The following is a 27,462-nucleotide window of genomic DNA, read 5'->3' on the forward strand; positions in this document are numbered from 1 at the left end:
ATGAAACAGAAATAACTAATTGGTTACATTTTGATAATGAAAGCTACGTTTGCCAAAGTTGGCTGCCGAACAAAGAAGAGAGGAATTTTGGAATGTGTAACGCGTGCGCAATAAATCACTTTCAGATAAGAACCCTTTTTTTTGTTTTATGACCTGCGCAATAAAGCTTTCTTAGTTTAACTCTTGAGTGTCAATTCAGGCAGTTCAGGCCTAGCAAACTTTTTAACATCGTGACATGTAAGCAGGGCAATAAAGCTTAAGCTAGAAACAACACCAGAATGTTTCCTTCCTGCCTTCCTTACAGGATTAGCCCTGTAAAGTGGAAAAAAACAAAAGGAGATTTCTTCCAACAACCGGTTCTCCGAACTGCTTAGAAAGTTAACAACCGGTTCTCCCGAATAGGTGCAAACTGGCTGAATCCCACCACTGAGGGGTCCCAAAAGAGAGGTTAGGACTTTCCGAGTCCCCCCCATTCCATCTCAGTGGACAACATTGAGTCCAGAGTGTGTAGTTGCCATTCTGGGGATGTAGCAACCATTCTGCTTGAAGAGGACAAAGGTGGAGCTTGCCCCCAAATGATTTTTTTTCTTTTTTTGGTGGGAGTCACGTCTGCAGTTCCACCAAGTGATTCTGATGGGCCATGTCAGTGGACCGGGAAACCTCCTTTTGATAAATTTCTTCTAAATCACGTAGTATCTGGAAAAGCCTGAAAGGGCGGTCAGCATTTTCAGGATCTGTAGCAAAGAGAGGGGGAGAAGACAAGAGGGGAGATCAGCTAGGAAGAGATATCCAAACCCGCTAGTCATCATTTGATATCCCTAAAAGAGGACAGCTTTGACATGCAGAACAACCTTTTTTCTATCAAGGACTATGTTTTTCTTTGAGCTGATTTTCTGCAACAGAGTAGGGAAACTAGAAGTGGACAGGGACATACATTCTCCCACTGACGTTCTGCAGGGTTATGTGCAAAAGACCTTGGGAGAAGGAGCGAAGCAATGCTGCCTTGGGCTAGGTCCGATAAGAGACAGCATATTAGCCAGGGGTGGGATTCAGCCTGTTTGGACTGGTTCGGGCGAACTGGTAGTTCCGACGATCAGCCGAGAGCGAACCAGTTGGCCTGCCCACCTGCCCTTGCACTTTACTTACCTATCTCCTCTCATCTGATTAGCGCAGCAGGTCAGATTGCTGCACCTCAACTGTTATTGCCCAAGAAGTAACGTGGAAGATAAGCTTTGGTAAAACTGCGCACACGATCACCGAACCGGTTGCTAAACCGGCAGGATCCCACCACTGATATTAGCTGAAGAGCGGGCAGGGCAAGAGGCTCAGAAGGGACCCTCCCTAGCCTCTCAAGATGTAAAGGAGATGGGGGAGAATTCCACTTACAAGATTCTGTTAATGTATCCTTACAATAAAGTAGAATGACCTCATCTGATCATGTTTTTCTGTCTGATGCATCTGGTAGGGCTGACACCAATCTGTCAATTCACTCTACATATTTATAATCCAGCTATTATATCCATAAACCCATGTCATGATAATATAGATACTAAGATATGAATGTTGTATTTGTACTGATAAATAAATAAAGGGAGACTAGTATAGATCTATTTCGAGCTAATTAGCTCTCATCAGCTAGCCATACCCTTACTGGGATTTGAACCTGGGCTGTATTATATCTTAGGCAGGAGTCTTAGCCACTAAGCCACAGGCTCGCCTCCTTATCAGTTGAGCCAGGGAAATAGGTATGTATTTGTGTTACAACCCCTGGTATGCCTAAATATGGGAGGAAGGTCACTATTTCTTTCTGTCTAAGATATGAATACATATATCTGTTCACCTCTGTTAAATTTGGAACAAAAGCGACCTCAACCCAGCATCCCCATTTCAACCAGTTACTATCATTATTATGGTTTGTTGGACAATCAGCAGGATGTTTAGACTGGACTTGGCATCTTTATCCACCAACTCTATTATTATTTAAATGTATTAGCTTCCAAAACTCTGCCTAACAATGGATTATGGCATTAAATTAAATAATAATTTAAAATTTAATGCCAGAATCCATTGATGGGCAGAGTTGGGCAGCTAATACATTAAAAATTAAATTAAATTAAATTGTGTACCTTCGCTCTGATGTTTTTCACTTTTCTCCAGAACTGACAATTCCTCATACTTTTCCCTTTGGACAGTAAAAAAAAAAAGTTAAAAGTTAGTAAATCATATAGCAGGGGTGTCCAAACTTGGGAACTTTAAGACTTGTGGACTTCAACTCCCAGAATTCCCCAGCCAGCCATGCTGGCTGGGGAATTCTGGGAGTTGAAGTCCACAAGTCTTAAAGTTCCCAAGTTTTGGACACCCCTGTCATACAGCACACTTCACAGATGGATGCATTTTGTGAATTGCGTTGCAAGACAAGGAACATTATACAATAATCACTTCAAAACTTCAATAGTTTTTCAGGTGTAAGAGAGCGTGCTGTCACACTGGGAAAAGCAGTATACCTCAAACTTGGCAACTTTAAGAGGGCCACACTTCGACTCCCAGAATTCTCTAGCCAGTATGGCTGGCTGGGGAATTCTGGGAGTTAAGGTCCACCCCTCTTAAAGTCGCCAAGTTTGAAAAACACTGCTTTAAGCTTTTAATTTTTATCATCAATAAATGTTTCTATCAGTTGGTTTTACTAAAGTCCACTTTAGGATTGTTTTCTCTGAAAAACGGACAACATGTCGCTTGTCTTCTCATCAGTGTCGTTATACAGGCTACCTCTTCACGACATTTCATCCCTAATTCCTTTAACTGCTTTCTTTTTCTTTATAAATCTTGGTTGCAAAACAGTTCCCCCCTCGGCTGCATGAAGTCATAACATCAATTCCCTAATTAGTGCAGAAGATAAGAGAATAACAGAATTGGAAAGGACCTTGTGTGTAGGTCATCTAGTCCAATCCCCTGCTCAAGCAGGAGACCCTATACCATTTCTGTCTAATCTCTTCCTGAAAGCCTCCAGTGATGAAGCACCCACAATTTCCGAAGGCAAGTTGTTCCCACTGGTTAATTGTTCTCACTGTTAGGAAATTTCTCCCTATTCTAGGTTGCTTCTCTCCTTGATCAGTTTCCATCCTTTATCTGGCCTTTGGGTGCTTTGGAAAATAGGTTGCCCCCCTCCTCTCAGTAGAGAGGAGTCCCCTATCATGTCTCCCCTGGTCCTTCTCTTCACTAGACTAGCCATGCACAGTTCCTGTAACCATTCTTTGTATGTTTTAGCCTCCAGCCCCCTAATCACCTTGGTTGCTCTTCTCTGCACCCTTTCTAGAGTATTTGATTGAGGATGATTATATTCTACTAAGTTGGTGTTATTTCTTGGCAACCACATAACCTTCTTTTAAATGACTTATGTAGCAACATCCAGGAATATGAAGAATTAAAAGCCAAAGTCTCCGTTCCCCCCACCCCAGAGGTGGTATTCAGCAGGTTCTGACCAGTTTTGGAGAACTGGTAGCGAAAATTTTGAGTACTTCAAAGAACCAGTAAATACCACCTCTGACTGGCCCCTCCCTCATCTATTTTCTCCAGAGTCCCGGCTGATCGGGAGGAAATGGGGATTTTTGCAGTAACCTTCCCCTGGAGTGGGGAGGGAATGGAGATTTTATAGTGTCCTTCCCTTGCTATGTCCACCAAGCCACGCCCACCAAGCCATGCCCACAGAACTGGTAGTAATTTTTTTTTAATCCCACCACTGCCCCCCCCCAATTTTATAAGAATACTTCAGCATTGGGTGAGGAAGGGATGGTCAGTCAAGTCACCTCATCACTTCTTGAATTGCAAGCAGATGCTGGAATATCAGCTGAGCCTCCAAGTCAGGATCCAAAGGATCATTCCATTCCCGCAGAGTAACTCCATGCCGAGTTTTGTCACAACCAAGACCTTCAAAGCAAAGAAGAGACGACTGAAAGCATTCTGTTCCAATTTTGGAGAATCATCTTGCTGACAAAGAGCCCTACATAGTCCCAAGCTGTAGGTCAGCGCCGGCGAACCTTTTTTGGCTCACGTGCCATAAGTGTGGGGAGCGCAGGGGGGTCGTGTGCGGGCGTGCCGCACCCATAAGGCAATGCGCGACCCCCCAGTGCGCATGCACGCAGTACAGACACGACCCCCCCCCATTTTTGCATGCTTTTTTCGCTCTCCCCAAGCTCCAGAGGCTTTATAGGAGCATTGGGGAGGGCGAAAACAGCCTCCCCCCCCCCCCGGAAACCCTCCAGAGGCTTCAGGCACCTTCAGGAGGCTTCCCTGAAGCCTTCGGAGGGCTCAAAACGACCCTCCGAGCAAACCGGAAGTGACTTCCGGTTTGCTCAGAGGGTCGTTTTAAGCGCTCCGAAGGCTTCAGGGACCTTCAAGAGGGTTCCCTGAAGCCTCCAGGGAAGTCAAAATGACCCTCCAAGCAAACAGAAAGTCCGTTACCGAACTTCCGGTTTGCCCGTAGGGCCAGTTTTTTGCGCTCCGGAGGCTTCAGGGAAGCTCATGAAGCCTCCGGAGGGCCTCCGGAGTGGGGGGGGGGAAGCTCTTTTCACCTTCTCCAGGCTCCTATAAAGCCTCTGGAGCCTGGGGAGGGCAAAAAACAGCTTTAAAAAAGGGTGAACTCATCTGGTCAGCGCGCGCATGCATGCTGGCCAGCTGACAGGGCAGCGCCTCGCGTGCTCTGACCAATGGCTCCGCGTGCCACCTGTGGCACGGGTGCCATATGTTCGCCATCACTGCTATAGGTAGTCCTCGACTTAACAACCACAACAGGGCTGCCAGAAAACTCATTGTTAAGTGATGTGATTATTATGTGAGGCATTGCATGACCTTATTTTATGAGTGTTTTTACTGTAGTCTTTCTATGAATCGCCCTAGTCATTCAGTGAGAATCCCAGAATGTGCCTTATGATCTCCTTTGCTGGCTTTCTCATTGATTTTGCAGGCGGGAAGCAAATGGCAGGGAAGGTTGCAAACGACAATCATGTGACCACGGGACACGGCAACTGTTGTAAAGGTGTGACAGTTGCTCAGGATTTGAATCATGATCCCGTGGCTGCAGGGACTCTGCGATGGGCCGGTCACAAGTACTTTTTTTACATCCTTGCAGGCCTTCCATTCCCCTCCACCCAGACAGAACTGAAGAAGCTTCTTGGATGAGAAGCGAAACGTCTTCAAAGAAAAACCGGACAGTCCAACTGACTCTTGAAAAAGCACCTTTGGGACAACCATGACCTGGATGACGGAGAATCTCCATGGACATTTAGCTCTGTTAAGGACCATCGTAATTTTAAATGGCTGGCAAGCGAGTGATGGTTACACAAGGAAGTGCTGTACATTTTTCTTTTCTGACCCATTTCCCCAAAAATAAGACTTCCCTGGATAATAAGCCCAATTGGGCTTTTGAGTGCATGTGCTAAAATACCCCCCCCCGAAAACAAGCCCTCCCTGAAAATATTGCAACATAGCACCAGCCATGAGGTGACCACGATCGCCGCCTCCTGTACCTCAAAAATAATAAGATCTCCCTGAAAATAAGCCCAAAGTGCTTATTTTGGGGGGGGGGGGTCAAAACAAAATAAGACCCTGTCTTATTTTCAGGGTAAATGGGTATAGTTTTTATTTTTTAAAGAGCCCTCTTATATTGATATATATTAAAATAAACTTAAGGAGAAAACATTGTGATACAAAGTCTCAGACCCAGAGATATGGGAGATAACAAAGGCAGTACAGTAGCATTGCCAACAAATGCAATACCTGCTTTGTCCTTTAGGTGGCAGCAACTCCATTTGTCTCCTCTGAAAACTCCTGGGTGATAGGAGCATAGCATTCCCGCGTTATTCCCACAGACTTTCCGTAAGGCTGAGAGCCACTGGCTCAGCTCGTTCACACACTGTAAAACAAGGTCAGGCAGAAAGGACATAAATGCCATGGATTCTCCTGATGGGAGGTAGCCCGGGCCTTTAACACATTTCCCCTTTTTCTGCCCTGCTTCTAGGGAAACAGATACTGCAAGGACCAGGCTGTGGGTTTTGCAGTGCTGTATATCCCACACACTTGTTTGACTACAGCAGGGGTGTCCAAACTTGGCAACTTTAAGACTTGTGGACTTCAACTCCCAGAATTCCCCAGCCAGCTGGCTGGGGAATTCTGGGAGTTGAAGTCCACAAGTCTTAAAGTTGCCAAGTTTGGACACCCCTGGACTAGAGAAAACGGCAAATCAATAGAAAGCAGAGTGGACATAAAAGTCAGGAAGCCAATGTTGAGCTACTTTCAATTCCCTTAAAAGATACACACCTTCAATCTTGTTCACTGTGACATTCCAACCCTCTGGAATGACCTCCCCCCCGATATCAGAACCACCACCGACTTCCGCTCCTTTCGACAAAAACTGAAGACTCACCTGTTCCGTTTAGCCGGCCTGGCCCATTTATAGTCTTATTCTACCTCCTGGCAGATATTTTAATTGGGTATTTTTAGGGTTATTTAAATATTGTTTTTAACTACTTTACTTCAGAAATGTACAGTTTCTTATTGCCTCCTCTTTTATGTTTGTACTTTCTATCTATTGATGTGTTTTTATCTGACTGTACACTGCCCCAAGTCCCTTTGGGGAGAGGGGGCGGTATAAAAGTCTAAAAGTCTAAAGTCTAAATAAAAGTAAGTAAGTAATTTGTAGGCGAGAGAATAGACATATAACAGGATGCTTGAACCGTAGTTGATACTTAACCATGCATATTAAAATTAACCAATGATAAAATACAAATATAGAATGGAATTACAACCCGATTCACACCTGATTCACCTGATTCATTTATTTTTCAAATTTATTTGATGCAATGGTTTCACGGTCTAATTAAATGTCAATGCCTAATACAGGTTCTGCCAACTGCAGAACTGATTTCATTGACCCAGCGTTCAAGGAAGATTCTAATTAGCTAGAGATAGATCCTTTCTTTTTTCAGGGCGGATGGGGCTACATTAATTTAATAAACTCCTTTCATGGTATGTTAATTACTTACTGGAGGGTAACCTGGCCTTGTTATCAGTCATTATTGAGACAAAGACCTAGAGAGGAACTGCAAAAATGGAATTTATTTTGAGACTCTGTTTCTGTGGTCATTTTAACAGATTAACCGAGTTGGAAGGGACCTTGTAGGTCATTTAGTCCAACCCCCTGCCCAAGCAGGAGACCTTACACCATTTCTGGCAAATGGCAGTTCAGTCTCTTCTTGAAAGCTTCCGGTGATGAAGCTCCCACAATTTCTGAAGGCAACTTCTCTTCCATTGGTTGTTTGTTCTCCCTGTCAGAAAATTTCTTATTTCCAGATTGAATCGCTTCTTGCTCAGTTTCTATCCATTATTCCTTGTCTGGTCTTCAGGAGCTTTGGAAGATAGCTTGACCCCTTCCTGTCTGTGGCAGCCCCTCAAATATTGGACAACTGCTATCATGTCTCCCCTGGTCCTTCTCTTCACTAGACTAGCCACGCCCAGTTCCTGTAACCGTTCATCGTATGTTTTAGCCTACAATCCCCTAATTATCCTGGTTGCTCTTCTCTGCACTCTTTCTAGAATCTCAACATCTTTTTTATAATGTAGGGACCAAAACTGGATGCAGTACTCTAGGTGTGGTCTTACTAGGGCTTTATAGAGTGCTATTAGTACCTCACTTGATCTTAATTGAATCCCTCTGTTAATGCAATTTAGGACTGTACTGGGTTTTTTTGGCTACCTCCACACACTGCTGGCTCATATTTAACTGGTTGTCCTCTTAAGACTTCGAGATCCACCTCACAGTGACTGTTTGGGAGCCAGGTTCCTCCTAAACTGTCCTTTGTTTTCATTTACTGCAGTGAAGTCTTTCCATGGTGGTGTTCATCCTCACTGAAACACCATCAGTCAGTCACCCCAGATTAGCTATTCGCTCACAAAGCTGGAATTATTGTGGTTAACCCTAAGCCTGACTGATGCCTGGATCATTCTCACAATGCAAATAAGGCCTATGCTCTTGTTAAACTCTCATAAAAAGTAAAGCGTCTCTCAATCTAAAATTCGTCTCCTGGTGAATTCATTGATGCTTCGAAATACTTTTCGTGCAGCAGAACAAAGTTAGTTTCCTGCTGTCTTGTTTGGGAACATTTTGACGATAGCCCTGAGATTTCCTAGTGGTTTCCCTTCCAGAGATTTAAACAGACCTGACTCTGCTTAGCTTCTAAACCCAGACAAAGATGGCCAAGTGCCACACACTTGCTGGGGCAAAGAATCAACAGGCTGAATTTTTGTTTCTCCTTAAAAACATTTTGATTCCCTTGCATTTTATTTGAAAGCATCTCTCAGTTTTGCAGACGTGAGAAACGGCTGGATTCTATGTATTTTTTTGTCTAATCTATATAGCTGCTCATTTCACAAAACAAGTGGCATATTGTATCTATCAATGCAACTTCTGTCCTGGGGCCACCCAGATGGATTCTTGCTTCTCCCTCCCCATCCGAACAAAATGTGACTTCTAGTGTCTCCACCTTGCACTGCAGGTACGCTGTGTCTTCTTGCCCAGCATCGTTAGTGTAGATGATCTGCATGACATGGGAGATACCAAAACTCTTCTCTTCTACTTTCTCAGCTGCCCGGATGCTAGTCAGTGGCACAAAGGAGCTTTTCTGAAAGGAAATCCCATCAATATTTATTCAAGAAACCTTGAGTCAAATAGAAGCAAACTTTGTCTCGCATTGTCAATCCAACCAAATGCTTCCAGCAATCCTTTCCCCCAGTAGCCACTAGTATTCTGCAGAAGACAGTCTCTAATCATGGAGATTCTATATCATCACAATAGGTGAGAGTACTAGAAATAGAGCTTTCTTCCTCCGCGAATCTGACAAATTCTCTTTTAAAGTTTCCCTCAAATGGAAAACACTTAAAAAGATAAAGGCAAAGGTTTCTCCTATGCACGGGATGGCGAACCTATGGAACACGTGCCAGAGGTGGCACGCAGCGCCCTCTCTGTGGACACGCACTCTGTCACCAGCTGTTATATGGGTTTTCGGCATGCATATCTTTGCAGACCAGTTGGTCTTTGCAAGTGCTGAAAAACAACCTGAAAACGACCCAAAAAATGGCCATAAAACAGGCATGCGTGCGCCAGCCAGCTGGTCTTTGGGTTTCGGTGCTCTGCTGCGCGTGAAAATTAGCTGGCTTGAATGTTATTCTTCTTCAGCACAATAATAGCTGGTTCAAAATCACATCATGAGTTTTATAACCAAGATTTGAATTCAAATTTCTGCACTCCTAGTCCAACATTCTTATACTATTTTATGTCAACTCACAAATTATCCTTGGCCTGCTCTTGAGTTGCCATAGGCAAGGGGGATGGGAAACTGACGAAGCAGCATAGCGGCTACAAATAGAAGCACATTCCAAGCATTTCTTTCTCAAGGCTGTCTCCCAGGTTACCCACAGCAGCTGGAGGGGGAGTGATCTCTACAGCCCATAAAAGTACTCTGTTGGCTAATGTGATTTATGACACACCCTGGGGGGAGTGGGGGAAAATAGGGCCATAATTGGACCATAAATTATATGGGGTCGGAGTTGGCTTCACTTGGGTACGTACCAACATGTTGCTCCTAATAAATAACTGGATTTCTTTTGAAGCTTGGCTCAAGGGTCATGATTTAGTTAGGGCAATGGAACCCTGACACATTGCTTCAAGGGCTTCAAAGTTTTGAATATTTGTCATCAAGTTGTTTTTGACTCCTAGTGACTATGCAGGTAGATTATATCCACAATGATCTATCCCTAACCTGGTCTTTTAAGTCTCGCAATGGTGCCCCCATTGCCACTGCACCTGAATTCAGCTCAGCAACTTCAACTTCTCTTCCCTCCCATCTTTCCCAGAAATGATACCTTTTCCAGGGAGCTCAATCTTCACATAATAACAATAGCACTTAGACTCATACACCACTTCACAGTACTTTTACAGCCCTGTCTAAGCGGTTTACAGTGTCAGCCTATGGCCCCCAACAATCTGGGTCCTCATTTTACCCACCTTGGAAGGATGGAAGGCTGAGTCAATCTTGAACCCACCAGGATCAAACTCCTGGCAGTGGGCAGAGTGAGCCTGCAATACTGCATTTTAACCACTGCACCATCACAGTTCTAATGTGCCCAAAGTAGGATAATTTGAGGCTGACCATTTGGCTGCTGCTTTGGGGGGAGAGACCTACCATATTTTTCGGAGTATAAGATGCAGCAGCAAGGTTTTGAAGAGAAAAATAATTTAAAAAAAAGTTTTTGCACTCTGCAAACCTCCCAAAAATGGCCCGCTTCCCCCCACAAAAAAGGCATGAAGAGGGAGCCTTTAGGGTGCTCCGGGGGGGGGGGGGGGACAAAAACGACCATTTTTTTGTAAAAAAAAAGGGCATGGATAGTCTTTAGGAAGCTTATAGAGTGCTCCTGGGAGCTGGGTAAAATTGAGCAAAAAATGGCCCGTTTTTTGCTCATTTCTGCCCTCCCCAGCCTCCAGGAGCTCTCTCAAAGCCTCCTAAAGGCTATGCCCAGCTATTTTGGTGAAGGGGGCAGGATTTCGGGAGGCAAAAAATGCTGTATTCAGTGTTTAAGATGCACCCAGATTTTCAGCCTCATTTTTGAGGGAAAAAGGTATGTCTTATACTTTGAAAAAATATGGTAGTTTCTATGATGATTGGCTAGCTTTCATGGGCACTCCTTCCTTGGACTCCCCAACTTATAGAGGGTTTCAAGAAAAATGATTTCAGGACCATGGCCAGAGCCTCTGGAAGTGGCCAATCTCCATCCTTTACCTACCTTGGAGTTGGGTGTCTTGGCACAGGTGAGAGCCTCATGCGTCAATGAGAAATAGAGCTTCTTGAAGGAGAACGAGAGGAGAGGCCCCTTGCTTCTCGCCTTGTGGATGAAGAGGTATCCTTCTTTTACCACCTGAGGTTGCAGGGAGATGGGCTTCTGCAAGTCTAATTCTGTAATTTAATATCCGCAGCAGTGAATGCAATATTTGTGCATGTGTTTTGAATGAGCAGGAAATAATAATAACATTAGTAATAACACGAGTTGGCAAAAAATCATGAGATATAATCTGCTGCCCTCATTGCTAACCTCAGTCCTACTTATATAGTCTCTGTTCTGGCTTGTTGTTAACTGGGATTGTCCCTGCAAGCTGTTGTGGTCCACCAGCAGCCAGTGGAACCGGCAGAAGATTCAGACAGTAAGGAGGTTGGGGAGGAACATGGGCCAGTCCTGGAGTCTGGGGAAGGCTCTGATGAGGCAGAGATGGGCTCAGAGCCGTATGCCAGGTATCAGCTGCCTTCAGAGTCAGACATCAGTGAGGCAGAGGAACAGCTGGAGCCTGTTCCCAGTGTGTGCATGCACAAAGTTGCCAGAGGAAGGGAACAGCTAAAGAACAGAGGTTGACTTGGGAGTAAGGCCACAGGTGGACAATGAATTGCCCCTCTCAGAGGAAATAAAAGATGAGCGAAAGAGGAGTGGAGTTTGCAGGAGACAATTAGTTTGCTTAAGTGGTTTGTGACTCTCCAAGATTCCTTGCCAGGTTTTGCAGATATCAGCCTGTCAGGTCTCCAAGCCAGATAAGGTCTGTGGCTGTAAATCCTCCCTTGAAAGACTTCGTTGGATGTGAATGAGCAGAATTCACTGTAAGTTAATAAAAGGGTTTTTTTTCCGGGACAAGGAGTTTGTTTCCTGCTCTTGGGAAGCCTTGGTCAGAACACAAGCTGTCCTACTCAAAGCCATTAGTGAAGCTACCTGGCTTTGCTTCCCTCCCCTCTTTGGATGATACCAAGGGTCGGAAGGCTCATCCACAGGTGCTTGCTATTTTGGTCATCAACTTTGTTTTTGTCCTTGGGATACAAGCTCTGCAGCTTTTGTATATGCACGTGATATCACAACAACCATACAAAAGGATTGTAAATCATTTTTTTCTGAGGATGTCATATCTTTGAACTGTCGTTAAACAAACAGTCATAAATTGGCCATACTAAGAAAGAAATGGGATTGGGCTTTACATTTCAAATACCAATAAAGTACCCTCTGGCTGATGGCTCAGAGAAAGCACTTGGCTGCTTGCAGTAACCAGAACATTTCTTAATTGGTTTGGCTTTATCAAGCATTTACCATCTTTCTCCTCAATGTCTATTAGCTGCAGGATGAACTGCTTCATCTGGGCAACCCCACGTTGAATGATGGCTTGCAGGGGGGCCATCCACGCTTCCTTGGTGCGGCTGATGCTGTTGTCCATGTTCCCCACGTTTTGGACAGCCTGGCCCAGCAGAAAATCAGAACACGTCACCACAACTCAAGGACAAGCTTCAACCAGATTGAGAGAAAGCCAGAAAGGTTTGCAGTGGAGAGAATGCTGGGACTCATGAGATGAAGGGGATTGAGATTTAAATAGCCACCTGGTCCAATCCAATCAGGAGTCATGTTTGGCTCAAGGGAAGGGAAAGGAAGGGGGAAGGGAGAGGAGGAGAGGGGAAGGGGAGAGGCAGAGGGAGGGGGGGAGGAGATGGAGAGGGGAATGGGAGAGGGTGAGGATAGGGGAGTGGGGAAGAGGAGATGGAGATGGAGAGGGGAAGGGGAGAAGCAGCAGGAGAGGGGGAAGAGTGGGGAGGAGGAGATGGAGAGGGGAAGGGGAGAGGCAGCGGGAGAGAGGAAAGAGAGTGGGGAGGAGGAGATGGAGAGGGGAAGGGGAGTGGGGAGAAGGAGAGAGGAAAGGGAGAGGGGGAGGAAATGGAGAGGGGAAGGGGAGGAGAGTGGGGAGGAGTAGATGAAGAGGGAGAGAAGAAAGAGAGAGGGGGAGGGAAGTGGGGAGGAGGAGACAGAGAGATAGGGGGAAGGGAAGTGGGAGGGAGGAGAGGGAGAGATGGAGAGGGAGGGGAAAGGGCAGAGAGAAGGAGGGGAGGGGAAGGGAAGGAAAGGAAAGCAAGATGAGCTGAAATAAGAAACTAGAAAAGAGAAGAGTCAAAAGAAGGACCCTTTTTAGACATCTTCAGGCTGTTAAGAGCATTTCTCCTGGGACAGGTCTTACCTTGGCCAGCAGAAGAAGAGCCCGGCTGATGTGAGCATCGGCGTGCTTCTCCCGTAGGTGGAAGAGTTTGGGAGACATAATGGCTGGAGAGAAGAATCGCAGGCAAAGGAAGCTGGTGATGGCAATGAATTTCACATTCTGCAAGTTCAGAAGCACAAAGAGCTTTTGACAGGGGATGGGAAGAGACCAAGGACAACAACAACCTGACAGGCAATACCAAATCTCTCCTTTGTGATCTCGGAGGAAAGGAGAGTGGTAAGACTAAGGTAAGAAAATTAGAAATGAAAACTTCCTTAGGATATTGGTTAGAAACACATTCAAATCCCTGATGGATGGGATTGTCAGATCCTGCCCCTTTTCTTCCCACAAGATCTCACAAATTGCCTTATCTGACAAAGAAGCGGAAGACTTACCAAAGAATTTGTAATCACAAAAGAATTACCAAGAGTTTACAAAATTATAATCCCACATTACTGGAAGGGGAGCGAGATAAGTTACAACAGGAGTGTCAAACTCAAGGCCCGGGGGCTTGATCCAGCCCATGGGGTACTTAGGTCTGGCCCGCAGGGCCACCCTGGAAACAGCAAAGGACTGGCCCGCGGGGCTTCTGCCAGTGAAAACAGGCTCCTGAGCTCAGTTTTTGGCTGCTACGGCCTCCTGCAACCAGAGATGGGCATCACATAATGTAACAACCAGTTCGCCCAGCACCGAAAATGTGAGCACGCGTGCATGCGCAAAGCTCCAAAAACGCAGTGATATAGGATGAAATACCCGCCAGTTGGAACTACTGGTTTGGCTGAACCGGTCAGAACCGGCTGAACCCACAAATGCCTGCAACCCTTGTTGTATTCTTTCCTCCCCGACTTACGACCGGGGAATTCCCCCTGTTGTCAGCCAGCAACAGCCATGCTGCGCCTTAGCCAATCAGGCGCGGCATGGCTGAAGGCGGGCTGATCGGTTCTCCTGATTGGTTCCTCGGCCTGACAGCTCTCCCTTAAATAGCTGTCAGGCTAAGGAACGGGCGATTCTCTCCTGTATTGCTTGCTGTTATTAAATCCTAATAAAATAGAGTTGGACGTTCCTCAGTGTGTCAAGCCTCGTCTTTCCCCACACTTCTTCACTGGCGACGAAGGTGGGATCCTCCTGAGGCGACGACCCTGACGGAACCCGACCTCTTCACACAGCCGCTTGAGTTTAGCTCCCTGAGCCGCACAACTTCAAGCCGCTATGTCTTCGCTTCCTCCGTTCGCTCCCTTCGGAACCGAAGGAGAAGGATGGACAGGATTTTTGGAGCGCTTCGAGTGTTTCCTGCGAGCCAACGGGAAAAGGGGGATCCCGATGGAGGAGAAGTGCAGCTTCTTCCTCAGTAGCTGTGGAACCCCGATGTTCAACGCCGCCCGGGCGTTGGCAGCCCCTTTGCCAGTCCACGATCTCGACTGGGATACGCTGATGGCCAAGCTGAAGGGACATTACGCCCCGACCCCATCGAAAATTACCCGGCGGTACGCTTTCCGCCAGTGCGTCCAGAAGCCGCACGAAGACGTCAGCCAGTTCCTCCAGTCCTTGCGGACCACAGCTATTCCCTGCGAGTTCCCGGACTTGGAGGACAACCTGGTGGAACAATTTGTCAGCGGAATCAGGGACCGCCGGCTGAGGAGGCGCCTCCTGGCTCGGCCAGAAATCACCTTGGCAGAGGCGGTCGCTGAGGCACGGGCGGTGGAGTTGTCCGAGCAATCCGTCGCTGAGATGGACCGCCACCCGTTTCCATCTTCCCCAGCGCACACCTGCCTCATTGATCAGCTGGTGCCCATGCCGAGCCCGGCTGAAGAAGAGGAAGAGCTCGTGGCTCGCCTGGCAGAACTGCAGAGACGCCGCAATCCGCGACCTCCGCGCCAGACTTTGACAACCTGCCTTGGCTGCGGGGGCAGCCACGACCGGTCCGCCTGCCCATTCCGGGCATCCATCTGCCGCCGGTGTTCAAAAAAGGGGCACCTGGCCCAAGTTTGCCGAGCCGTGCTGCCTCCACCACCACCCCAAGGATCCACAGGCCAGCAGATGACAGCAGGACCGCAGCAGCCCCGCCGCCAGCCGCGCACGAGAGCCAGCTGCTACACCGTGGAGCCAAGCCCAGCAGCCGCCCCTGCTGAGGCGACCTACCAGGCCTCCGCAGGTGCGGACAGAATCAAGGCGTCAGTCCTCATTGAGGGCACGCCTTGCGTAATGGAGGTGGACTCCGGCTCGTCCCGCTCCATAATTGCCTGGGCTGACTTTCACAAACTGTGCCCTGGCGTCCTTAAACGCCAATTGACTGCCAGCCCCGTGGCCCTAAGGGACTATCAGGGGTCACTTATCCCAACCCTGGGCTGCTATACGGTCAGGGTTGAATACGGGGGGTTTTCGGGTTGCCTGTCAGTCCTCGTAGTTGAGAAGCCCCTCCCCGCTTTACTGGGGCTGGATTGGTTCCCCGCCCTTGGTCTCTCCGTGCAGGGGGTGCACTCCATCTCAGACACGCCCCCTGACGTAGCTGCTGTCATCTCCGCCTACGCGGACGTCTTTGACGGCAAGCTGGGACTATACAAGGGCACCCCCATCTCTCTTAATTTAGATCCCCAGGTTGCTCCCATTAGGCTGAAGGCCCGCAGGGTGCCTTTTGCCTTAAGGGCCAAAGTTGATGTGGAGATTGACCGCTTGCTGGCGCAGGGCGTATTGGAGCCTGTTGACTACTCACGTTGGGAGACCCCAATAGTGGTCCCTGTGAAGGCCGACGGCTCCATACGCCTCTGCGCCGATTTTAAATCCACCATCAATTTGGCCCTTCAGGCAAACCCCTATCCAGTCCCTGTCGTACAGCACCTGCTCCACTCCCTGGGGCAGGGCTGTATTTTCGCGAAACTGGATATGGCGCAGGCCTACCAGCAGCTCCCGGTGGATGACGAAGCGGCGGCTGCGCAGACTATCGTCACCCACCGAGGGGCTTTCCGTTGCCGCCGCCTCCAATTCGGCGTTTCCGTGGCCCCGGGGATCTTCCAGAGCCTCATGGAGCGATTGCTCCATGGGCTCCCTGGCGTTGTACCCTATTTCGACGATGTCCTGATCGCTGCATCCAGCCGCTCAGGACTCCTCGAAGTACTGGGGAAGGTCCTCGACCGTTTTAGGGGCGCGGGTCTCAAATTGAAGCGCAGCAAATGCTCATTTGCTGTGCCTAAAGTGGACTTCCTCGGCTTCTCCATAGACGCCCACGGAATCCACCCCACCCCTGCGAAAGTCGCAGCCATCAAGAACGCCCCCACCCCCGCCTCTAAGGCGGAGCTGCAGTCGTTCTTGGGGCTTTTAAATTTCTACGCGCCATTTCTGCCGCACAAGGCGTCACTAGCCGAGCCGCTGCATCGGTTGCTCGACCGATCGGCGGCCTGGCGCTGGGGCAGCCGCGAAGCGCATGCGTTCGCGGCTGTCAAAGACATGCTGACGTCAGAGGCAGTCCTAGTCCAATATAGTGACAGGATGCCCCTGACTCTAGCGTGTGACGCCTCCCCCGTGGATTTGGGGGCTGTCCTGAGCCACGTACTCCCCAACGGCTCGGAAGCCCCCATAGCTTTTTATTCCCGGACACTCTCTCCAGCGGAGAGAAACTACAGCCAGATCGACAAGGAGGCTCTGGCTGCCGTGTCCGGGGTTAAAAAGTTCCACGAGTACCTCTACGGATGGCATTTCACGCTCTTCACTGACCACAAGCCGCTCCTTGGGCTTCTGGCCGGTGACCGTCCGACCCCTCCCATTCTGTCACCCCGGATGACACGTTGGGTGGAGTTCCTAGCGGCATACTCGTATGCCCTGGTCTACCGCCCTGGCAAGCAGCTGGGGCACGCTGACGCCCTCAGCCGCTGCCCCTTGCCCGTTTCCAACCCTCAGACAGTGCCTTGCCTGTCTGTTTTGGCCATTGCAGACCTCGCCTTGCCGCTCTCTGCGGGCGATGTGGCGGCAGCGTCTCTGGCCGACCCCACCCTCTCCCAGGTGATGACCTGGGTTCTGCGGGGGTGGCCTGGGGGGCCGGTGTCCGACGACCACCGCCCCTACAAGGCCAGGCAGCTAGAGCTGTCCCTTCACAGTGGGTGCCTCCTGTGGGGGGACAGGGTGATCATTCCACCCACCCTGCGCGAACAGGTGCTGTCTCGCCTCCATGAGGGCCACCCTGGCATAGCGCGCATGAAGGCACTGGCGCGCAGCTATGTTTGGTGGCCCCATCTGGACGACGAGATAGCTACCTGGGTTGCCAGGTGCTCGACCTGCCAGGTCTCCCGTCCAGCGCCTCCGGCGGCCCCGCCGCGGGAGTGGGAGATTCCTCGCGGCCCATGGTCACGCCTCCACCTGGATTACGCCGGGCCCTTCCGAGGCCAGGTTTTCCTGGTCGTGGTGGACGCTTACTCGCGCTGGGTGGAGCTCATCCTCATGACCTCCACCACAGCCGAGGCCACTGTCCGAGCATTGACGCGCCTGTTTGCCACCCACGGCTTGCCAGACGTCGTTGTGTCGGACAATGGGCCTCAGTTTGCGTCCACCGTGTTCCAGGAATTCCTGGCCACCCAGGGCATCCGGCATGCCCCAGTCGCTCCCTATCATCCGGCCAGCAATGGCCGGGCGGAACGCGCTGTCCGCTCGGCCAAGGACGCCCTTGGACGAATGGACAAGGGCGACTGGCCCACGAGGGTGGCTGCCTACCTCCTGGTTCAGCATTCCACCCCGTGTCCACTGTCAGGGAAAACCCCCGCTGAGCTGCTGATGGGCCGGCGCCTGCGGACCACCTTAGATAGGTTGCACCCAACCTATTCTGAGGCACAGCCGAGCAACCTGGGGCCCCCTCCCCGCTCCTTCCGTGAGGGCGATCCAGTTTGGGCAAGGGCTTTCTCCGGGGATCTTAAGTGGGTGCCTGCCACCGTCATTTCTGTAACCGGCCCCTGCTCTTACAGGGTCCGGACCGCCGACGGTGCAGACTGGCGCCGCCACGTGGATCAGCTAAGGCGTCGCCAACCTTCGGATCCACACAACAACCCTGCAGGGTCGGCCTCTGCCATTCCACCAGAGGCCCTGGGGTTGGCGCCGCACCCGATTTCCCCGCCGTGGCCGTTGCCCAGGCCGCAAGAAGTTTCAACTGAGTCTGTTCCAGGCACCTTCCGCCTTCCACAGCCGTCCATCGGCCCAGCCCCCGTTGGGCTACCAGTTCCGTCATTGCACCCAGTATTGGCCTTCCCTCAATCAGGCCAGCCTGTTCCTCAAAACAATTCAAACTTCCCTGACTCAAGCCCGCCAGCGGCCGCGCCACCCCGGCCCTGCCTACCTGCTCCTGAGTCTCCGCCTCCGGCTGGGATAGGCCTTCAAGATGGCGCCTGGAGCTCCACTCCCTCCAGGGAAGAGCTCCCACGGACACCACCTCCTCCTCCGACGATCTGCCCAGTTCTGAGGCGTTCTGGGCGTGTCCGACGCCGCCCAGCCTATCTTAGCGACTACGCATGCTCCACTGTTACGCATGCGTCCTCGCTAGGGGGGAAGGAGTGTTGTATTCTTTCCTCCCCGACTTACGACCGGGGAATTCCCCCTGTTGTCAGCCAGCAACAGCCATGCTGCGCCTTAGCCAATCAGGCGCGGCATGGCTGAAGGCGGGCTGATCGGTTCTCCTGATTGGTTCCTCGGCCTGACAGCTCTCCCTTAAATAGCTGTCAGGCTAAGGAACGGGCGATTCTCTCCTGTATTGCTTGCTGTTATTAAATCCTAATAAAATAGAGTTGGACGTTCCTCAGTGTGTCAAGCCTCGTCTTTCCCCACACTTCTTCAACCCTCTGCCTGAGAAAACAGAGCTCAGGAGGGACGCATGCAGTCCTCCCGAGCTCCGTTTTCACTGGCAGAGGGTTGCAGGAGGCCGTGGCAGCCAAAAACAGAGCTCGGGAGCCCGTTTTCGTTGGCAGAGCGCTCAAGGCGCCACAGGCACCCCCAATATGAGTGACGTCGAGCTAGCCATGCCCCCTCTGCCCCCCCCAGGTCAAACACAACCCTGATACAGCCCTCAATGAAATGGCGTTTGACACCCCTGAGTTAAAAGAATCTAACTCCGCCCCACTGACCTGATTTTTCTCCTCAGAGAACCGTTCTCCAACTCGCTTGAAAAGGAGCTGAAAAGTGGCACGGATGACAGGAGGGCATATCTTGGCAGACCTGGTGATGGTGTTCAGTAGGTCAGTCAGATACGACTGAAGGAGCTGGCCGCTCTGCTGGATCACCTCACTTTCACTGTGGATCCGGTGAAGGCTAGAGCATCTGAAGCAAGAAACAAAAATAATCAAATATTTCAGAGCTTCCCTGTATGCCATCACAGCCATGTTGGATTTCACCAAAAATGAAGTAGCCCATCAAACGGATGTCACATTCAAAATGGTCGTCACAAAGGTGCTTTTTTCACGAGGCAACTGGATGTTCTTTGTTTTCCTTGAAGATGTTTGGCTTCTGATCTAAGAATCTGCTTCAGTTCTGAGAAGAGAAAAGTCTTCCAGAAAAAACAAAGCAAGTTCAGTTGCCTCTTGAAAAAAGCATCTTTAGGACAACCATGACTTGGATGCCTGAGAATCTCCATGTTGTTGTTAGCTGCAAAGTCATGTCCGACCCATTGCGACCCCACGGACAACGTTCCTCCAGGCCTTCCTATCCTCTACCATCCTCTGGAGTCCATTTAAACTCACGCCAACTGCTTCGGTGACTCCATCCAGCCACCTCATTCTCTGTCGTCCCCTTCTTCTTTTGCCCTCAATCTTTCCCAGCATCAGGCTCTTCTCCAGTGAGTCCTTCTTTCTCATTAGGTGGCCAAAGTATTTGAGTTTCATCTTCAGGATCCGGCCTTCCAAAGAGCAGTCAGGGTTGATCTCTTCTAGGACTGATTGGCTGGATCACCTTGAAGTCCAAGGGACTCGCAGGAGTCTTCTCCAGCACCATAGTTCAAAGGCCTCCATTCTTTGGCGCTCAGCCTTTCTTATGGTCCAACTTTCGCAGCCATGCGAATCTCCATAGACATTCAAAATGGCTGCTTCATGCTCCGAACACTCCATCAGTTTGCTGGAGAGTAGCAGGTGAATGACTTATTACTTCATTAGAATCGGAGGCTTTTTAACATGGTGTTTCTCAACCTTAGCAATTTTAACTTGAGTGGATTTCAACTCCCAATATATATATGTATAAGATTCAAATGTTCTAAAATTATGTTGCCTGATAGATATTTTCATCCCAACACTTCAAGCAATAAGACAATGAATAGCACTAACATTCTGGCATCCAAGATTTTTTTAAAAAAATCTTCTAATCTAAAATATATTTAACATCAAAAATGGCATATTTCTTTAATTGCCAGTGTTAATCTGTTCATTTCTGCACATTGTAATATTTCCCTAATTGCATTCTCCTCTGTAGGCATCTCTTCACTTTCCCAGTTTTGTAGAAATACAATCCTAGCTGCTGTCATAACATGGATAAACATATAATAATATATTATATTATATGGGAATCATTTTATCGATGGTTAGAGAATAAATATAAGAATTAGAAATAGTTGTGTAAAATATAGAAAATGTATTAATAGTAATTAATTAGTAATAGTAATTAATAATTAACAGAGTTAAATAAATCAAGAAGAGGATTGTTATAGTATTAGATATTTAAGGTATTGGTATTAAGCTAGGAACAGATTAAATAATGAATATGATTGTAAATTTTAATTGTTATTGCAGAAAATATTAGTACCCAGATGACACACTGTTTAATGGAAGATGGATTGTTTATTTAAAAAATAAAAATAAAAACTTAAAAAAAGAAGAAAATGGCACATTTCAAAGAAACACACTATATTATTTCCCAAAATGCATTTCGGAATCAAATCAGCCATTTTTGAAGAACCAGGGATGGGAAATAGCAATCAGGGAGAACAAGATTCCACACACACCCTTTCCCCATCCACCACCCCAGTTTCCATTCTGGTAAATGGGAGGGATGTGATTGATAAAGCTCATAAGGGCTGCCATTTTGTGAAGGCACCCACAACACTTCTCAAGGTTTTGTATCACTGGCTCAAAAATGGCGAGGCCCTTGACTAGAAATCTCTCCTTCACAGAGACGCCTCCCCACTGTTGCTCCTTCCTTCTTCTTACCCGATCTCTTTGCTTTCCACTTTGCTGGGATCTAGTTCGATGTATCTCTTCTCTTCAAACACTCGGTTGATGGACGGCCTAAGGATTCGATGGAGATAGTGCATACCTGCCACCTACACAAGCCAGAGATTAGAGACACAGCAGAAGAAGACAGTGAGCTTCATAATCAGAAACTGGTAGGAACAGCCTCCCCCCCACCCATCGTAGACGGAAGGCAGAATCCCACAAAGTACCTTCAGAAATGACTCCATAGACTTAGAAGCTAAAGAGTTGCTCCGAAACAATGTGTTGGGTTCAACTGAAACACAGAAAGTGGTTTATGATCGATCACTGATCTATATACCCTTTCAACCACTTCATCTTATTTTATGAAGAAAAACAGGAAGACTTTCTATCTATGACATTTTGATGTAGAAAAGATGTGGAGACTCTAGAAAGAGTGCAGAGAAGAGCAACAAAGATTATTAGGGGACTGGAGACTAAAACATATGAAGAACGGTTGCAGGAACTTGGTATGTCTAGTTTAATAGAAAGAAGGAGTAGAGGAGACATGATAGCATTGTTCCAATATCTCAAGGGTTGCCACAAAGAAGAGGGAGTCCAACTATTCTCCAAGGCACCTGAGGGCAGCACAAGAAGCAATGGGTGGAAACTAATCAAAGAGAGAAGCAACTTAGAACTGAGGAGAAATTTCCTGACAGAACAATTAATCAGTGGAACAGCTTGCCTCCAGAAGTTGTGAATGCTCCAACACGTTTTTAAGAAGGTGTTGGATAGCCATTTGTCTGGAATGGTATAGGGTTTCCTGCCTAGGCAGGGGGTTGGACTAGAAGACCTCCAGGTCCCTTCCAACTCTGCTATTGTATTGTATTGCATTGTATTGATCCTTGAAAAGGTCAAGACATCTTTCATTAGTTGTCCCCTTTGATTCAGCTATATCTTTCTCTTAGATCAGGGGTCTCCAACCTTGGCAACTTTAAGACTTGTGGACGTCAACTCCCAAAGTTCCTCAGTTAGCAAAGGCATCCTCCCCACCCACCCACACCCACACCCACACACTCATAGAATAAAGTAATGTGTGCCCTCCTGCCCTGGTCCTTACAGGTTCTGTCCAGCTCCAGTTTGAAGAGGAGGTCCAAGAACTCTTTAATCAAGCCTTGGCCCAAGAAGAGCTTGACTAGGTTCACCGCAAGTTCCTGCCTGCATTCAGCTGTTGTAGTCTCATCAATCAGGGTTATTAAGTGCACTTTCTGGTTCTGTAAGGAGAAGAACGGAGGCCGAGGAAATACATTTCATGGAGAAGTTAATGCACATTAATTTCAGAAAGGGCGGGCGTACGTTTCATAAAAACGTGATGTTTTTTATGTCCCTTTGAACATCACCGTGTCTGCGTTCTCTGTTTTATCAAGCACATTTTCATCGAACGTACAGCCTTTGTGCAGTTGCCGTCCATTCCAAGCCACACGAGAGTCGTAAGTGTGAGCCAAAGACATTTCCCTGCCTAAGGCGAAAGATGAAACACTGATGAAGATTCTCAAGTCTTTCAGACAGAGTTATCTGGAAGCTGAACCATGGCCATTGAACTTCTTTCCTTTTTTGGTTTTGAAATGTTTTGTGGCTTATCAAAGCAGCTTCTTCAGTCTGAGATTCTTCATCAACAAAGAAACTACTTCGATAAGCAGCGAAATGTTTGAAAGAAAAAGAAAAAGGAGTCCAGTTGCCGTGACTCAACCCTCCGCACATGGCCCTTTGTTCTGTGTACAGAAACCGATCCAGCAGCTCAATTTTGCTCAATATTAGCAATAAGAGAAGATTAAGAGCTATGGTGATGCAGTGCAGAGGTGGTATTCAACAGGTTCTGACCAGTTCTGGAGAACCAGTAGCGGAAATTTTGAGCAGTTCGGAGAACCGGGTAAATACTACCTCTGGCTGGCCTCGCCCCCATCTATTCTCTGCCTCCCAAGTCCCAGCTGATCAGGAAGAAATGAGGATTTTGCAGCAACCTTCCCTTGGAGTGAGGAGGGAATGGAGATTTTACAGTATCCTTCCCATGGAGTGGGGTGGGAATGGCGCATGCGCAGTACTAAAAAAATGCTTCTGCGCATGCACAGAGGCAAAAAACAAGATGACGGCACCTATGGCGCTGCCAAGAGAACTGGTTTGGGGGCGTGGCAGGCTGAGTTACTACTTCTCGGTCGAACTGGACCAAACCAGGAGGAACCCACCTCTGGAATGGACACTTTATAGTATCCTTCTCCTGCCATGCCCACCAAGCCACACCACACCCATCAAGCCATGCCCACAGAACCAGTAGTAAAAAATTTTGAATCCCACCACTGGGCGCAGTGGTTAGAATGCAGTACTGCTGACTACTTCTGCTGACTGCCAGCTGCCTGCAGGTTGGCAGTTCGAATCTCACCAGGCTCAAGGTTGACTCAGCCTTCCATCCTTCCGAGGTGGGTAAAAATGAGGACCCAGATTGTTGGGGGCAATAGGCGACTCTGTAAACTGCTTAGAGAGGGCCGTAAAGCACTGTGAAGTGGTATATAAGTCTAAGTGCTAGTGCTATCCACCTCCGCTCACTCCTGTGTGCAGTGAGCCAGCTTAGGAGGTTCAGGAAAGACTGTGTGGCCTGAAGAGCTTTATTCTTCAAGAGAGTGATTGGGAGGTTCAGATGGAATGGCTACTCAGCTGTGCTTGTTGCCCTTTTCCCCAGCATCACAAAGCCGGCACCTCACTCCCCCTAATAGTGGGCTCCATTGTGAGATAGGTTAGCATGAGAGAACTACCTGGTCTATAATCACCCAAGGATCATTAGAAATGTTTGGAATAAGAACATGGGGCTCCCAACCACTCCTTTTCCTGGGACAAGAATGGTACAAGGGTCTACAAAGATGATTAGGGGACTGGAGGCTAAAACATATGAAGAACGGTTGCAGGAACTGGATATGTCTAGTTTAAGGAAAAGAAGGACTAGTGCAGAAATGATAGCAGTCTTAAAATATCTCAGGGGCTGCACAAAGAGGCAGGGGGTTGGACTAGAAGACCTCCAAGGTCCCTTTCAACTCTGTTACCCTATTCTATTCTAAATCAGTCTTAAACAGTGGAATGACTTTCCTTCATATGTTTTGGGTGTTCCAACAAAGGAGGTTTTTAAGAAGAGATTGTACAACTATTTGTTGGAAATGGTACAATAGTCCTCAACATACAACAGCTCATTTAGTGACTGTTCAAAGTTACAACGGCGCTTTAAAAAGTGACTTATAACCCTTTTTCATACTTACGACCGTTGCAGCATCCCCATGGTCACGTGATCAAAATTCACACGCTAGGCAACTGACTAATATTTATGACGGCTGCAGCAGTCTGGGATCCTGGGATCCCTTTTTGCAATTTTCTGAAAGCAAAGTCAATGGGAAAGCCAATTTCCCTTAACAACTGTAATATTAACTGAATACCTGCAGGGATTCACTTAGAAACTGTGGCCAGAAAAGTCGTAAAAGGGAGCAAAACTCACTTAACATACCTCACTAAGCAACAGACATTTTGGGCCCGATTATGATTGTACGTCTAGGACTACCAATATAGAGTCTCCTGCTTAAGCAAAGGGTTGGTCCCCCAAGGTCCCTTCCAACTCTGTTATTCTATTAGTCCGTCTCACCTTTATCCCTGCTTTCACTTCCTGGCACAACAGCTCGACAAGAGGCTGGTAGTAGATGGAGGGCAGAACCATCTCATCCCGAAGCTGTACCTGCAGGTGTAAGGAGCCTAGATTCCCTCTGAAACACATGTACAAATAAGGATATTAGATATATATTATAAATTGGCTACCACTTTCCTAGCATTTGGGGATTACAGAGACATTTCAGTTTGGTCTCATGGAATATGAGTTCAATGGATGATCTCATGGAATATTTCTCGTAGGCATCTCCTGTTCTGACCTAGGCTTCCCAAGAGCAGGAAGCAAACTCCTGGTCCCGACAAAAAACCTTCTTATTAATTTACTGTGAATTCTGCTCATTCACATCCAGCAAAGTCTTTCAAGGGAGGATTTACAGTCACAGACCTTATCTGGCTTGGAGAGCTGACAGGCCGATCTCTGCAAAACCTGGCAAGGAGTCTCGGAGAGTCATGAGGCAATTAAGCGAACTAATTGCCTCCTGCAAACTCCATTCCCCTTTCACTCCTCTTTTATTTCCTTTGGGAGGGGCCATTCATTGTCCACCTGTGGCCTTACTCCCAAGTCGACCCCTGCTCTTTAGTTGTTCCCTTCGTCCGGCCACTCTGCGCATGCGCACACTGGGAACAGGCTCCAGCTCTTCGTCTGCCTCGCTGATGTTTGACTCTGAAGGCAGCTGATACCTGGCATACGGCTCTGAGCCCATCTCTGCCTCCGACACAGAGCCCTCATCAGAGCCTTCCCAAGACTCCAGGACTGGCCCATGTTCCTCCCCAACCTCCTCACTGTCCGAATCTGCTGCCAGCTCACAACATCTCCATACTTATTCTCCAAAGAAGCAAAGATGACGTCAGATGTTTCTAATAGCCTTAGGGCAAAATTAACTAATCAGACAAAAAGTAAAAGTAGATAAGATGAATCCGTTCAAGACACTGTAAGGCAACTTTTAATGTTTTTGGAGGAACCCCTTCTGAACTTCTCCCTAGCATCATTTTTCATTTCTCCTTTGATAATCTGGTAGGTATTGAGAATTCAGACTTACTCATCCAATCTTGGTTTGGATTTGTCTGGGCGGAGCAAAAACCATCCTTCTTCTCTCTGGACAGCCTTCAGCCTTTGGACATTGAATACCACCTGCAGATCAGAAAGAAATGTTCAAAAGAGGTTGGTGGCCTCCCAAAGACATTAACCATCCATGAACCAGGGATCACGTGGCAAGTAGATGCAATAAGCCATTTCCCAATTGTTTCTTTCACATTAATTATTTTGTGTTGGGGGGGGGGGAAGCTGAGTGGCAGAAGAGATGCCATGAAAGCAAAGAGGTGCACCCTATTTTTCAAAGAGGAGTTAGTTTAGAGTCCTATCAAATTAAGACTTGATTATCAACTAGCCGGCGTTGCTGGGGTATTTATTTATAGGGGGAAAATGTCTGGACCAAACATAATTTCTAATGTTGGATTTTCCCCCTTATCAGAGGGAGCCCCCTTGTGGTGTACTGTGAAGCCATTCCATGGCAACTCCACCACGCTGTACAGTAAAAGTCATTTTAAAGCACAACAGGCTGTATCTTAACAGAGCACCCCTCCTGAGGGATGTCAGGGGTATCTTATCCCCAGAGTATTTGTTTCCAGAGGTTAAGTCATCTGTGTACCAAGTTTGGGTGAAATTGCTCGAGGCTTGAACACACACACAGATATTGTGTTGCATTTTCTCCCTGGAAGGCTCCTAGGGTGGAGCTGAAAGGCAAAAGGGAAGCAGTATGCTCCCTCCCATATTTGGGCATATCAGATGCTTTAACATAACACTTAATATGTATGTATGTATGTATGTATGTATGTATGTATGTATGTATGTATGTATGTATGTATGTATGTCCCATGCACAAGATCTGTGAAAGGACAATAGGAAAAAGCCAAAAACAGCCTCTATAAAAGATTGTTCCTGCTCCAAGTCACTGCTATCAACTGTACTTTAAGAGTCTCACAAAAGTCCGTTGGTTGGATTTTTTTTCAAAAAAAATATCATCGTTTTTCTATTCATATGTGTTCTGTAGGGAGAACGAGGCAGACAGGAACTGAGGCAAGGCAGGTTGAAGCTAACACAACCTTTATTAACAGCTTAATAAGGCAAAATGTAAACCTTGACCCGTCAAACAGCAACATTTGACAGCTGACAGGCCTTTTTATACTAGAGCTGTCAGACGCTGAACCAATAGAATGGCTGCATTCTCCCGCCAGCTGGCTGCTCGCGTCTCAACCAATCAGGGGCCGGCAATGATAGTCAAGGGCGTCGTAGCCTCGAGGACTTAACAATACGGCTTGAATATTTTGAGGCAGAGTTTTTCAAACTTGGCAAATTCAAGATGAGTGGACTTCAACTCCTAGAATTCCTCCAGATGGCAGCACATGGTCAATTTATTTGAGAACCTAAGCAAAAACCAGGCCTAGTAATTCAAGTAGATCAGGGAATCCCAATTGTAAGAGGTCTGGGCAGCTGGAAGGGCATCCTGGGGGAATGAACAT

At 47.8% G+C, this 27,462-nt stretch overlaps 1 protein-coding gene across 1 annotated transcript in view; it reads right to left on the bottom strand.

Annotated features, from left to right (window-relative positions):
• Window positions 1-27,462, bottom strand: part of RASA4B (RAS p21 protein activator 4B) — a 103,505-nt gene continuing 76,043 nt past the window's right edge. The window contains exons 8-21 of the mRNA XM_081943400.1: window positions 25,983-26,074; window positions 24,923-25,040; window positions 22,364-22,517; window positions 21,495-21,559; window positions 21,262-21,374; window positions 19,195-19,387; window positions 13,082-13,219; window positions 12,169-12,313; window positions 10,831-11,000; window positions 8,535-8,672; window positions 5,773-5,908; window positions 3,804-3,924; window positions 2,127-2,182; window positions 1-734 (exon numbers count right to left, since the gene is read on the bottom strand). Of these exons, the coding sequence (XP_081799526.1) occupies window positions 604-734; window positions 2,127-2,182; window positions 3,804-3,924; window positions 5,773-5,908; window positions 8,535-8,672; window positions 10,831-11,000; window positions 12,169-12,313; window positions 13,082-13,219; window positions 19,195-19,387; window positions 21,262-21,374; window positions 21,495-21,559; window positions 22,364-22,517; window positions 24,923-25,040; window positions 25,983-26,074 (1,770 nt within the window). The 3' untranslated portion in view covers window positions 1-603. The remainder of the gene's footprint in view (window positions 735-2,126; window positions 2,183-3,803; window positions 3,925-5,772; window positions 5,909-8,534; window positions 8,673-10,830; window positions 11,001-12,168; window positions 12,314-13,081; window positions 13,220-19,194; window positions 19,388-21,261; window positions 21,375-21,494; window positions 21,560-22,363; window positions 22,518-24,922; window positions 25,041-25,982; window positions 26,075-27,462) is intronic.

This window comes from Natrix helvetica (genome assembly GCF_964273705.1).
Source record: "Natrix helvetica genome assembly, chromosome: 2".
Taxonomy (NCBI): Eukaryota; Metazoa; Chordata; class Lepidosauria; order Squamata; family Natricidae; genus Natrix; species Natrix helvetica.